The sequence below is a fragment of the Propithecus coquereli genome, unplaced genomic scaffold, assembly GCF_000956105.1.
Source record: "Propithecus coquereli isolate 6110/MARCELLA unplaced genomic scaffold, Pcoq_1.0 Scaffold473, whole genome shotgun sequence".
In the NCBI taxonomy this organism is placed as follows: domain Eukaryota; kingdom Metazoa; phylum Chordata; class Mammalia; order Primates; family Indriidae; genus Propithecus; species Propithecus coquereli.
Genome location: NW_012150541.1, coordinates 1,789,407 through 1,804,251, shown reverse-complemented (window position 1 = coordinate 1,804,251; position 14,845 = coordinate 1,789,407). Strand labels below are relative to the sequence as shown.

At 44.6% G+C, this 14,845-nt stretch overlaps 1 protein-coding gene across 1 annotated transcript in view; it reads right to left on the bottom strand.

Moving 5' to 3' along the window:
- Nucleotides 1-14,845, bottom strand: part of LOC105819163 (chromosome unknown open reading frame, human C10orf90) — a 209,961-nt gene continuing 195,116 nt past the window's right edge. The window contains exons 8-10 of the mRNA XM_012655349.1: nt 3,458-3,521; nt 149-248; nt 1-60 (exon numbers count right to left, since the gene is read on the bottom strand). Of these exons, the coding sequence (XP_012510803.1) occupies nt 22-60; nt 149-248; nt 3,458-3,521 (203 nt within the window). The 3' untranslated portion in view covers nt 1-21. The remainder of the gene's footprint in view (nt 61-148; nt 249-3,457; nt 3,522-14,845) is intronic.

Below are 14,845 nucleotides of genomic sequence, written 5' to 3'. Positions count from 1 at the left end.
GGTCAGCGGGGCAGCCTGTGGTTAGACCGCGTTCCTTTGAAGGAGCTGGTCCAGTAATTGCTAGAGAAACAGGGAAACAGAGATGTCAAGCTCAGATCTGGCATCTGCGTGCCACACACATCACACCTGCTGGTGGTGAAGCCATTACCTTTTTGAAGACTTCAGCACGGAGTCTGTTACTCTGTAAGATCAACCTTTTCCTTTGTTCTTCTTTTTTCTTTTTAACCTCCGGCAAGTTATTATAAATTCTGAAAGGGATTCAGAAAACATTTTGAAGGGCAGCAGCACAGCCTGTGTCTGGTGTGGAGCGGTATCCTGTCCCGTCAGCAGGCTCTTGCATTTCAAAGGGAGGATGGCTGCAGATGGGCTCCCTCAAAGTCCTGAGATACCAAGACCAAGGGCTTCCCTGACAGTCCCCAGAACGGGGCTGCGTGGCAGGGGACAGCACCCACCTTGTCCCTGTGCTTCCCAGAGTAGTGCAACAGCAGAGTCCCACCACGGGGGCAAGGCTGGAGAGGCCAATTATGTATTTAGAGGTCCCTTTTTTTAGTCCCTCCAGTCTCTATGATATTAATAATTAACTACTTAATTATAAAGTGAGGGACTCTAAGCCTACTGCTTTATTATTCTGATTGTAAACTTATCCCCAAATACCTTTTGCCACTCGATTTTTGCCTTCTTGTGACTTAGAAAAGGAGCAGTAAATAAATGGAAGTAGCGAGAATTATAATACCAGAATGAAACACATACATATGTGTGTTTTTACCACGTACCTATTGCGTTTCTAAGTAAGCTGTTTCCAAATACATCCCAGGCATAAGTATTATGTTCTTATCCGGATGTAAAATTAGAAGCTTCCAAGTTTCAAGCAGGGCCCAAGGGATCCTTCTTCTGGACTCGTCTTTCCTACCACCTAACAGGAACTGTTGGGATACCGACACAACCATATGCCTGCTGGAATCCACCGACACTGCGGGGTCATTGAAACTTGAGCATTTGGGTTGCTACACACATGGCATGCAGCTAAAATTTCTCTTTTTCATTTTCTCTCATGTTTGAAAGCCCGACAAAATCTGTTTAAGATATTCCGCTATTAAAACAGTAAGTCCAAAGTATAAAAATAATGATGATGACAATATTAGCAGGTGACATCTTAGTTCTTGGGCACTAGACTTGAATTGCCTGACATGAACTATTTCATTTAATTCTCACAACAGTTGGAAGAAGAATACAGTGTGCCACCATTATATAAAGAAGAAACCCAAGCTTCGGTGAGATCAGGAGACTTGTGTAACGTCCCACAGCCAGCTAACGGTGGGCTGGGATTTGAACCATGGTCTGTTTGACTCTTACTTGACGACACTATCACCCAATCACATAGCACAAAGCTGCTCATGAGGGCCAGGAAATGTTCGTGCCTAGCACAGTGCCTGACACACTGTGGGCAACAACAAGGATTGAATTAATGCACAAATAAGTGGACACATAGTTGCCACATTCAGGATTGATTCTAGAAAGAACTGGGAGAGAAAATCACAAAGGGATCAGGAGGAAAGTGGACACGTCCCAAAGCTCCACAACGGAAAATTTCTTCAGATCCATATAGACCTCACTTCCTGCTACTGACCACTGAATCAGCTGGGGAGTTTAAAATAGAAACCCCTAGATCCCTACTCTGTAGTTGCTGTTCAGTATTTCTTAAAAGAACTTCCCAAATAAATCATGGTCCATCCATACAACAGACCACTCTGCAGACAGTCAAAACGAATGAGAAAAATATATGTTTTGACACCAAAAGGGCTCACAGACATGTTATGAAGTGAAAAAAGCAAGCTACCCAAAGATAATGTACAGTATGGAACCATTTACGGTTAGAAACCACGCAGTTGTATACGCACAAATAAAAGTCTACCTTAAGGCAGAGAAGGCCTGGAAGGAAACACAGGAGACAGGACTGGGGCTGGGAGAGTGAGGTGTAGGTGGGGGGGGGGATAGTCGGTCACAAGGGAACTTTAGATCTATCTCCATTGTTTGAATTTTTAAAATGAAAATGTAATTTTGAAACATAATTTAAAACAAAAATGCCAAGAAAAAAAGGCCTGGGGCTTGATTCTGTGGGTGAGTCGGGGCCAGAGCCCACCCAGGACACAGCCTGCGGAGCAGGGTGAAAACCCAATTGCTGAATCCACCAGAGGCGACCAGCTGGGATAAACCAATGACTCTGGTGCAGCATTCCCTGTCTTATGTGTCCTCTTAGAGCCTCAGTTTCCTCTTCAGTAACAGGATAGGGCAATACCCTCTGACTGCTAATGCTGCTTTGAGATCTATTACTCTAATTGCTTAGTTTGCGAGGCTCTATAATGGCAGCTTCAGGTTTGGGGACTGGGAGGGGGAGATTTGGCTGAATTTTTTCACTAAATTGAAAAGAGACTGCATCTGGCATAAGGCATATGCAACTTTGCACTTCTGAAATAGCAAGTCTCAAAACCCAGCAGTCCTTTAAAAACCCCAATTAGAACGCTACGAATCAGGCCTTTAATGGGGCATCTCCCTTCTCCTCACTTTCACTTCCTTATTTACAAGGAGGCTCCCTATAGATGATCTAAGTTACCTAATTATCATGAAAACAATATAATCATGGTAAAAGCAGATATTTTGTGCCTTGCATGGGGAGACAAGGATTCTTCCCATTTCAATGGTTTCTCTAAGTGCACTATCCATTTGATTTAATTATTATAATTCCTCCCTGTGCTAGATACTTTATTATAAACTAATGACATTTTACTTGCATGAACTTGGCCAACGCGGCTGAGCTATTACATTTTGGTTAGGAGGCCAGGTCTCAGAAAGAATGGCAGCCTTTGTGTGCACCAGATTGGTGTGAATTAGTGGGATTCTTGAATAGCAACCCATCAAGTAGAGTAGGGAGAATGTGCCGTAGTGGGGCCACCAAGCCTGTTGGACACGGAGTGCCAGGAAAACCGGCTTGTGGCCCCTCTGTGGCTCTGCTGGCTCCCATGTGCCACCAGCTTCCAAGTTTGGATCCTTCAGGCCCTGCCACAGTCAAGACCCTTGAGAGAAATAGCTTTTCTCCTCCTCATAAATTCACCTTCAAAGGGGCAGTGACAAAGAGCTCCTGCCCAGGGCGACAGTGAGAGTGTGCAGAAGAGTTCCAGTTCAGAGTATGGGGATCTCTCAGAGACCAATTACCAGATGGGTTTGGAATCCAAGACCTACCACTTTCCTAAGGTCCTTCCAAGAGCAGCATTGACATTCAGAGGCACATTTTGACAACTGCACTCATTTCAGCCAGTTTTTCAGGCTTATAGCCAAAAAGACCTCGCAGACATTAAACATGGGCCTAGAACTAATGGCCCCACTGGATAGCACCTGAGTTCAACAAACCACCCCAATTCCCCTCCCCAATTTCGTTCCATGTTAGGCAATAACCAAGTACCTTTTAGATCGCATATGCATCTCCTTCTCTGAAATGCACCTTTCTTTGGGTTTGAACAGGTTATCTGCGAAAAATAGAAAGAGGATTAACTTCAGAAGGTACCAAATATTGCATATTTCTCAAGAAGCATTGTGGTGGATTTAGTACATACTCTGTTATTGATCCTTAATCTAAGCCACACCCTGTTAGAAATACTGCAGGACTCAGTAGAGACTGATAACATCGTAAGTGGTTGTATTGACAATTGACCACCCAATAGGGTTGGTCTTAATGATAGTTAAATAAAGGCGTGAAGTATAATATTAACATATAACCTGTTATACTTTATGGAGAGTGACTTCTTCAAATTCTTCCTTTAGCAACACAGAGTCATAGTTTTCTGAGGAAAGTGCCAGAACATAGGGTCATCCCACCTACAGAAAAATCCCTACACTAGGGTTTTGAGGCCTCTAAGGATAAGGAAATCTCCCAGCTAGCCCTAGAACATTTTGTAAGAGAATAGTTTCACTGGTGTCTAGAGCCCTCTGTTAAGACTGCTCGGCTTCTGTAAGATGAAGGTCCCTTTCTGATGTCAGGAAAGGTAACAGACAACGACATAATAGTCATGTACACTGAGTATCTGTATCTGTTGATTGAGAAAGCACCCCGATAAAAATCACCACGATACTAGAATGCTTTTCCCTGTGAGCACACATAATTTCATCTACAGATGGCACACGTAGAACTGGTATGTGTTAAAAATAGTGTACATCCTTTGGTAATAACTGAAAAGGGGCCTTTCGTAGTAACTCTGAAATTTCCACGAGACTCTGAGCTCTAGATTAACCAAGGGTCGGCACAGGAAATGCCCCTGGCTGCGTGTTGCACGGGCTGTGTTTGAATGGCTGCCCCGGTTTCTAAGACACCTGGGCAGTAAGCAGCTTGCTCAGCAGAAGCAGATGGGGACCTCGGCTTCCTTGCCAAGCGTCACAGCGTGGGAGTGGGCTCCCCTCGATCCCCCACCAAGACCTGGGTGTGCTTCTATTTAGCTCCTCCCCACCCCTGGGGCCATCCGCCTTTCTCGTGGACCCGGTGCGACAATCAAAGACTTCTCAGGCTTGAGAATATGCCAAATTTTCCAGGAATATCTGAGAAGGTAGGATTGAGATGGGGATACTAAGAAATTTCTTTCCCTCTGGAGAAATATAACATGGCTACTGATTTACGATATGGAAAACAACGCAGTGTCTGAGTTTGTGTTCCACCTAGTCATTGAGTCATAAAAGAAAGGAATATGGCACCATCACTGAACTTCAAAGACAAGATTCAAAGGCGAAATAGGAAAGAGTAAAGAGAAATTGGAATGTTTCCAATTAAGGGGAAATGTCACCAGTGTTTAGAAAGGTGTAGGGCCATGGGAATGCCAAGAAGAAAACATTACTATGGAGACGTGTTAGGCCAAGGAGCCTCCCGGCGACCAGCCCTGGCCTCGCTCCAGGTAGGGCCAAAGCCAAGGGCCTCAGGAAAATCCCAGTGGCATTTCCAAAAACAGGGAATGTGAGCCAAAGTCAGTCAGGGTCTGGGGCGAGCAGGATGTGAGTATTTGAAGAGTCCCACTCAGACAGGGGAAAGAAACTTCACCCAGAGAATTAGACTCAAGTCCAGATTAGCATTTCTCATGAGCGGCTGGAGGTTAGGGTGAGGCCAGTGTGGACAGATGAACGGTGCCCTGAGGGGATAAAAACATCACAAGTTACATTTGCAAGATTTTGATCATCTCACTTCAGTGATATGTGGTCTACTCTGGGAAATCAGATTTTTTTTTTTCCAGTTTGTTTCTTCAGAGCACCTGATACCACAATTAAGCTTGAGGTTTTATTTCCAAGAGGAAACAAAAGCACATGTGAGCTATTCGACACCTCCACTGTTCTGTTTTCTGAACTCTTCTCGGCCTGCTGTGCCACAGCAGAACTTTACATTCCAGGCCCAGCAGCCCACTTAGGTGAAAAACAAACAGGTCTGTATCCAAGCGGACCTGCCCAGCTGCTGGGCTCGACTCCCCACCTTGGGGAAGTGTTTGCATGTTGGTTGCTGCTGACTTTGAGTTTTCATAACAGCCCCAAGACCATCTGATAAATGGCAGGGGCTTTCCTACCCTGGAGGAAAGAGACACAGAGGGAGTGGTTTGCAATAGAGCAAGTACATCGCCAACGGCTCCCAGCCTCACCAGAGCAAAGAGAACACACCTACGCTGAATGGCTTTGGTATTAATATTTTGAGGGAGGAAGCGGCAAAGGAGGGGGAGGGGCAACACTGTACACCCGAGTGGTCAGCATTATGATTTATTAATATCGTATAGTAACACTGCTAGCATTAATGGGATGCCTCCGCACATGATCGCGATTAATCTTCATGCTAACCCTGCGACGTGCTCATGGTGTTTTTGCCTGTTAGCGTCGAGGTCATTGAAGTTCACAAGGGCAGAGCGTTTGCCCCTCAGGTTCACACATAAACCCAATCACACAGTGAATGAGTGAGCGGCAATGCTGGGCTTCAGCCCAATCAGCCCAGCAGGGGCCACTCATGTTCTTGACCTCAGAACACTGCCACCAACTTGTGGTCACAAAATCTGTATTTTGGGAGTCCCGAACAAGTGTCCTTCATTTCCCACGAGACCAAACCAAAACTCGTTTGTCATATATTCCCTCTTTGTACATTTCAAGAGCAGTTACTATGTTGCTAGGGGATGCTCAGAGGGAAAAATAATACATAAGATCCTCTCTCCATGAGATTTCGCTTGTTGAGGGAGGAGCTGGCCAACTAACAAACTAGCTACAAAGTATCCGGCAAGTGCTCTGATGAAAATGAAACACTGCCTCATGGTAAACGGGACCACGGTGGCAAGAAGACCCCCCAGGGGAGGAGATCTTTACACCAAGACCTGGATGACGGTAGGAGCCAGCCATGGGAGGGTCTGGGAGAAGGGAACAGTGAGTTCCTGCGGCAGGAACTGAAAGAGGGCCATCATCATCCCAGCTGTAGTGGGAGGGAGGGGGCTGCAGAGGTGAGAGCTCAGACTACTGTGCTGGTCCACCCAGGTGACACCTTGCAGCCAACCTGGGGATTTTGACAAAGATTCCTGTGCACGGGCATTGGAATCCCAACCAGAATCTCTAGATGGTTCCAACATGTACCAGAACTGGGACGCATCATGTTGGGTTTTGCAACTCTGTTTAAGGAGCTTTGCAAGCCTATTAAGGAGTCTGCTTCCTGAGTAAGCAAGACGGAGAGCTATGTGGAGTTTTCAACACGAGATTTGATTCTTATTGCTAAAAGATGACTGCAGTGGCTCTTCAGAACATGAACTGGGTGGAGGAGACCCCGAAATGGCAGCAGTGAGACAGGACAGAGAACTGCAGCCAGGCGGGAGAAAGATGGCAGTGCTCAGGTGGCCAGGGGATTCGTGTACACTGGACAGGTAGAAACCGAGTTGTGGAGCAGGGAGAGATGAATCAAGGATGACTCCCGGGCTTTGGGTTTAAACAACACATTCGCTTAACAATTGCTATGCTTTTATCTCCTTAGTGCCAGGCAGTGGGGACGCAGAGATAAATAGACCAAGGGCTTGGAGCCCAGGGTGAGAGTGGATAAACAAGGCCTTTCGGTGCCAAGAACAAAGTCCGCACAGGGAGAAGGCAGGCCTCACGAAGGAGGGGTCAGGCCCCCCGGGGAAGAGGGGGACCTGGGAAGACTCAATGGCAGGAGACGGCAGAGCTGAGCTGCAAAATAGAGAGAGATGTTCCCCGATAGCTAGTGGGAGGTTGAGGGTGGGAAAAAGGGTGCCCCAGGGCCACGTGGACCTGCCTGCAGCAAGAGGAGCGCTTTTTCAGGGTTCTCAAAATACAGATTCTGCAACCACGAGTTGGTGGCAGTGTTCTGAGGTCAAGAGCGTGAGTGGCCCCCGCTGGGCTGATGTGGGCTAAAGCCCAGCTCTTTAAGGACGTGGACAGCATGACTCGTGGGGTTTCATTTCCTGGGATGGGAACCCAACCTGCATGAGCTTTGTTCAAAAATACAGTGAAATCCTATCTATAAATTCGCTTTCAATGGAAATTGTGCCTTTATAAAATTAAGGTGACTGGTGAGAACAATTTTCAGCCTACTTATGGGTCTTTTATAGATTTTCCTTGAAGCTTCATGGATTCTAATCCCCTGAAACAGAGGAAAGAGACTGCAGTTGTATTTACCTCCAATTATCATTCAAATAAAATTACTAAGGTAAATTGCCCATTTCTGTATTTCTGGAAAATTCTTTTCTCCCCCCTATGACTGTCTTTTGCATCTGGCTCATTATTCGATCCAAACTACAGTGCCTGCTGCTAATTTAATTGGGCAAGGCCGGGCTTCCTTAAGCCCTTCCCTGTTTCAGAGTCAGCAACCAACCAGGAATGAAGATTTTGGTGCTTCTAAGGCTGCTCTACACTAAGCCTGCTCTACTAAACCTAAGTTCTGACATCCCATTAATCTCAATAAACGCATGCGGGTGTCTATTACAATCCCCACATCACACACGTGCACACGCAGGGACAGGTGGCCTCAACATTCAGACCGCTGACAGCATCACCGAAAGGCAGCAAGGATCGCCCTGCCGCGAACGTGCTTGGTTGTTGTGAGGCTGGGGCTATTTTCCCTCCATGCAAAGCTCACAACTACAGCTCTGATTCAAAGCTTCATTTTCCCTATTGAACAAGTAATCTAAATGATAATCAAGTGCACACGATTTATTAGGACAATGCGCTCCCAGAAGCCTATTTTCTGCAGCCACTGTGAGCACTTTGAAGAATGTTTCAGACATTTGCTTCCCCTATCTTGGAAACACCAAAAACAAGGGCTGCCTGTTGGAGAGAATTCGACAGCGAGCCAACTAGCCAGCCTGGAGCATGGACGCCACATCTGCACCTCCTTGAATCTTCTATCAAACACTGGGCCTTTGCGAAGGAATGGAAATGGGGTGTGTTTTGAGGGAACCCCAGTGTGTGTGCACTCGAAGATCACAGGCTGTTCATTATGCCAGTTTCAAAGCCTCCGAGCAGCTGGCTGTCCTGCCGCTGGAGTAATTACATTGCGGCCTTCAAGGTTTAAATCCAGTTGCTTGCACTTCATTTCTATTCATGGTGGAACCTCTAATTTGCTTGATGTCGGCAACAGAGGAGTGGTCTACCTTGGACTACTCAGCCCTCTGGAAATTAAACAGTACACATTACACTGCGCAAAGGTGAGCTAAAGACTCGTAGGTTTGGCTTTGCAGTGCTCTTGTGATAATGAAATCTTGTGCTGGATAAACATTCTCATTTTTCTAAAATCGCTTCTAGTCTTCTGCAGCTGAGTGACAGTTGCACGTGGTGGGCAGCTGGTTGCAGGGCCTGGCAGGTGCGTGGAAGCCACGCAGATGCTGGCGCTGATGTGGGAACGATGCTGTGTGCCGACTACCACCCAGACAGCGAGAGATGCCAATGTCGCAGTTTGGAAACACGAGGCTCTCAGATCCTTCTGATGAAGGCATATAAAATTAAAAATTAAGAAATAGACCAGAGGGTCTCCAGAAATATCTATTTGTTTTTGTATACTCACTTTGAGAAACAAGGTGTGAAGGGCTCCTGGCCAAGTGAGTGTGAATCATTCACTTTCCGTAGAGCTCTGCTCCCCCAAAGACTTACCCCTAAGCTTAGGGTGGGGTCACCACCTAGGGACAGGTGCTAGGGAGCTATGGGATGGATTTGATAAAGGGCCTGACCTTTGGGAGAGCTGGTGATGAGACTCCTCCTGCCATGAACACGGGTAGCCCACAAGCCTCCTGCACACCTCCCCACAAGAGAACCCTCGATGCTACATGGGCAGGTGAGGCCTGGAGACCAGAGCTTTGGCTCCTCTAACTGGGGAAGCCCAGACCCCCAAGTCACACATGCCTATGAAAAACATTTTTTGGAGAAAAAACAGAGTCTTTGATGCATTCCTTGACCCCATCCTGCTCTGCCTCTTGGGCCTAAGAGCACTGTCACAGCCCCGTCTCAACTCCCTTGGAGTCTCCTCCTATGTGATTCTAGACTTGGCTTATGGCCGTCCTCCTGGGCAACTGTCCCAAGTGGCACATAGACCCCCTAGAAGACAGGGGGTCTCTTCTCCACCTGCTCCTTGCCATTCGTGCTCCATCTGTGGCCGAAAGACACCAAGTGCTTTGTGCTTTTATTTACTGGCTGGTTACTCCTCAGGAGATCCGGCAGGGGACAAGGCGTCCAAGGATCTCCGTTAGCTCCCCGTAAAAGAGACAGAGACTACCTCCTAACTCGGGCCGCCAGTCCTGCCAAGGACCCATGAACAACAAGCTCCACCTGTGTGAATTTAGTTCACCCCAGTGTCGGCAGGATCAGAGACTCTCAAACTAAACCAGATCCCTACTTGAGACCAGAAACTCACAACATGAACCCCAGTTAAGGGCTCCTGTCCGTTTTCTAAAACATGTGTTTCCCCCAGGGGAGCTTGGCAGTGGCTGGCAAAGTGATAGAATGTTTTCTGCAATGAGCACACTGTCGAAGTTGCAGGCAAACCAGCTGTAAAAGGGGCAGCCTCACTCAGCCTCTAGGATTTAATGATGAGAATTCTTAAGACCTCACTAAATATGACAAGAAATTCCTAGTTTCTTTCTGCTTACAAAAAATAAGAGCATTAGTAAATTAAACATTATGTTTTGTGATGTATACATATGGATTCCTTTGGCTTGCCTGGTATAACTTGGTAAAGTTGTCCTGTGTCTAAGTCTAAAGACTTCGGGTCACTTTAGGACTCTGTGCTACATGCCCTGGGACAAGCTACTTGGGCTCCCCAAGATCTGGATCCTCTGCTCAGTGGGGACAGAATCTGCTTTAAGATTCTTGGAAGGACTTGTAGGGATGACCTGAACACAACTGCTCTATAAACTGTGAGGACGCTGATGGCAAGGCTGACTGCCTCCACTCCCCAGGCATCCCCTCTGCACCTGGCTCCCAGCCCCCCAGCACATGTTTCAGTTCATCCCTACAGTATCCCACTAACACAGGTCTTCTCTCCTCTTTATAGCCAAGGAAAGCAGGGGGACTTGTGGCTAAGCAACTTACCTCCAGTCTTCGAGTAAGTAGGTAGGAGACCTGGGAGTTGAGTACTGATGAAATCAAAGGGAATTTTATTCTCTGCAGAAGACACAAGGTTGTGGTTCTCCAAGTGGGGCTTTTATTTTCCCACAAATGCCAACATCTGTGCGGCTTCTACTTGCCTTCCACTCCCTGAACTGGCAGCGTCAGCATCACCTGAGAACTTGCTGCAAATACAAATTCTCAGTCCCTACATCGGGTCATCTGAACAAACAATGCTATGGCTAGGCCAGTGGTCTGTGTGTGCCCAAGCTCTCCAGGTGATCCTGATGCTTGCTTAGGTTTGAGGACAACTGTTACTCCAATAGAACATGCAAGAGTGATGAGGAAAAACACCAAGTGTCTACATGGATTTCAAGACTTTGAGGAAGGATGACCAGATATAATATAGGCTGCCCAGTTAAATTTGCATTTCATAGAAATAATGAAATGTTTTTCAGTATGAGTATATCCCAAGTATTGCATGGGACATATTTATGCTAAAAATTTATTTGCTGTGGATCTGAAATGCAAATTTAACTGGCAGCCTATATTTTCATTAGATAAATCTGGCCACCCTGCTTAGCGTGTTTAGAGAACCTCTCCATACCATGGCAACAGTCAGGCCTCCAGCTGCAGAGTCCATAATGTCACTGTCTGAAGCAGCTGCCATGAAGGCGGTGCTGGGGAAGGCAAGCCTCTGCCCTCGCTCTGCGGTCAGCTCTCCGGAGTTTATTGCTTCTTCCTGCCTTGTTCTCAGCTCAATGGCATGGATGAGCCATCCCCCCTGATTTTTTCCTGTGGTTATTTCACATTGGAACATCTGTAAAGACTTTCCAAAGGGAACATGACATGACTGCCTCCTCTTTTTCCAGAAGACTTTGTGCTGGGCAACAGCATGATGGTGGTGTTGCAGATGTCGGGGGAGCCCACATGGAGACAGCTCCAGGCAGGGCCTGTTGTCAGGAAGTCTTCCAGTGAGGCAAATCCAGGCACAGATGGAAATCTGCACTGTTTACCACTGCCCAGAGGGGGCCCAAGACCCTCAGCCATCATTTCCCGTCATTGCTAGACCAAAGGGATGCAGGTATGAGACTAAGACCACTGTCCCACAGTCCCAGATTTCTGTGGAAAATGGTAAATTGAAGCTCCAGTTTGGGGTTTCTTTAGCAAAGCACTGTAGATTCCTAAAGCATTATTTCCAAAGTAGACCCCCAAGAGTTTGATGAAAACATTCCAAGGTCGAAGAAATTTAGGGAACAGTATTAAATAAATTTAAGTAGTTTTCTGTGTTACAGGACTTATCAGTGCCTTTAACATGTACTGGGCATTGAAAACTGCCAAGGAATATAGTATACAAAGAATAACATATTTTTTGAAGGACTCTGAATGGATTTCCTCTCTTCTGAAATGAATTGTGAGTAATGCTTGGCTAGAGAATCCTGGGAAGAAGAGTAAGACCAACTACAGGACAATAACAGTTATAATTCTCAGTTTTCAAAATTATTTGTCCCCATTAGATAGGATTTTATGTTTTATATGTGTGTGTATCTATCTAAACATATGTGTGTGTATATAAAACACATATATATGTTTTTATATATAAAATCTGGCATACTTTCTTTACATTTTCTTAAAAATATACACATGCCATTACCAAGACAGCAGTGGAGGGTACAAGTACCTGGGCACCTGTGTCACCATTTCCCCAGACCCTGGAGCTGTAGTCTCTTCATCTGTGCCTGTGCTTCAGACCCTCACTCCATAGCCACTCCACTGGAAGATTCTTGGAAGGACTTGTGGGGATGACCTGAATACAACTGCTCTATAAACTATGAGGACACTGATAGCAAGGCTGACTGCCTCCACTCCCCAGGCATCCCCTCTGCACCTGGCTCCCAGCCCCCCAGCGCATGTTTCAGTTCATCCCTACAGCATCCCACTAACGCAGGTCACCAGGATCACCATCACCACAAATACACCTGTAAGATAGACCCAGTGCCAAGAGGTATCCCCTTGGCCATGATATCCCTGGTAGGAGAAAAAGAAAACAGGAAGACCACAGCAGCCTTTTCTATAGAGCACTCCAACAACCCTCGCTGCTGTTGTGGACACCTACAGCCTTGGCCACTGAGGACACCTGCAATCTTTGCCAATGACAACCTTAGCTGACAGAGCTACACAGAAACTATGCCACTGTACCCTCACTGGAGCCAGAACTACCATACCCCACCAAGCCAATGTTATAGCACCCATTTGAAAGGGACAACTTCCCCCCTCCCCACATTGAAACCAGTCCATAAAGTCCAGAAAAGGTGACCATCAAATGTACAGACATCACTGCAAGACAACAAGGAACACAGGAATAAAACAAAAGAAACATAATGCCACCAGAAGAATGCAATATTGTCTAGAAATGAACCCCCAAGAAACAGAAATGTATAAATTCCCTAACAAAGAATTTATAATAAAAGGAAGCTCAGGCAACTACAAGAGAATAAAGAGAAACAATTTCATGAAATCAGGAAAACAATACATTAATAAAATGAGAAGTTTAACAGAGAGATTGAAATAATTAAAAAGAAACAAACAGAAATTCTGGAGCTGAAGAATATAACAAATGAAATTAAAAATGCAACAAATGGCATCAAGAACCAAATTAATCAAGCAGAAGAAAGAATCTGTGAACTTAAAGATGGTTTACTTTAAAATATCTAGTCAAAGAAAAAGGAATGAAAAGAAATGAAGAAAGCCTACAGGATTTCTGAAACAGCACCAAAAGAGCTAGTTTTTATGTTATAGGAGTTTAAGGAGGAAAAGAGAAAGAGACAGAAACCTGACTTAAATAAAACAATAGTTATTTATATCTAGGAAAGATAAAAATATCCAGCTATAGGAAGCTCAAAGGTCTCCAATCAGATTCAACCCAAAGAAGATGACACCAAAATATACTATAATCAAACTGTCAAAAATCAAAGACAAAGAGAGAATTTTAAAAGCAGCAAAAGAAAAGAAGATCTTCACATACAAGGGGAACCCATAGGCTTTCAGGAGATTTCTCAGCAGAACCTTTGCAGGCCAGCAGACAGTGGGATGATATATGTAAAGTGCTGAAGAAAAAAAAAAAAAAAACCCAGTCAATCAAAAATGCTTTACCTAGTAAAGCCATCCCTCAGAAATGAGAGATAAAGACTGCCAGGAAAAAAAAAAAAAACTAAGGGAGTTCATCACTACTCTACTTGCTTTATAAGAAATGCTAAAGGAAGCTCTTTAAGCTGTAACAAAATGATGCTAATTAGTAACATAAAAGCATGTGAAAGTATAAAACTCATTGGTAAGAGTAAATACATAGTCAATTCAGAATACTCATACTCTAATGTGTGTAAATCACTTATACTTCTAATAGAAAGGTTAAGACACAAAATAATTGAAAACACCTATAGCTACAATAATTTGAAAACAGAAACATAAAAATATGTAAATTTTGACATTAAAAACATAAAACATGGGTGGAGAAAATAAAAGTGAGTTTTTGTATGTGTCAAAGTTAAGTTTTTATCAGCTTAAAATAGCCTGTTATAAATATAAGGTGTTTTATGTAAGCCTCAAAGTAACCACCTTACAAAAACTATAGTAGATGATACATAGCAAAGAGAAAGGACTCAAAACATACCACTACAGAAAACCATCGAATCATAAAGGAAGATGGCCAGAGAGGAAGAAAGGAAAAAAGAATCTACAAAACAATCAGAAAACAATTAACAAAATGGCAGCACTAATACTTTACCTATTAGTAATTATCATGAATGGGAATAGATTAAATTCTCCAGTCAAAAGAGCGTACCTGTTAACTGGCTGAATGAATAAAAAAAACAAGACCCAATCATATGCTGCCTACGGAAGGCTTACTTCACTGTCAAGGACACACATACACTGAAAGGAAGGGATGAAAAAATATTCCCAGTAAGTGAAAATTCAAAGACAACAGAGACAGCTATACTCATATCAGAAAAAATAGACTTGAAGTCAACAATTATAAAAACAGACAAGGTCATAATAAAATAATAAAGGAGCCAATTCATCAAGAGGATATAACAATTATAAATATATATGCACCCAATATTGAAGGACCTAAAATATAAAAAGCAAATAATAGATCTGAAGGGAGAGAGAGACAGCAATACAATAATAGTAGAAGCCTTCAATATCTCACTTTAAACAATGGATACATCATCCAGACAGAAAA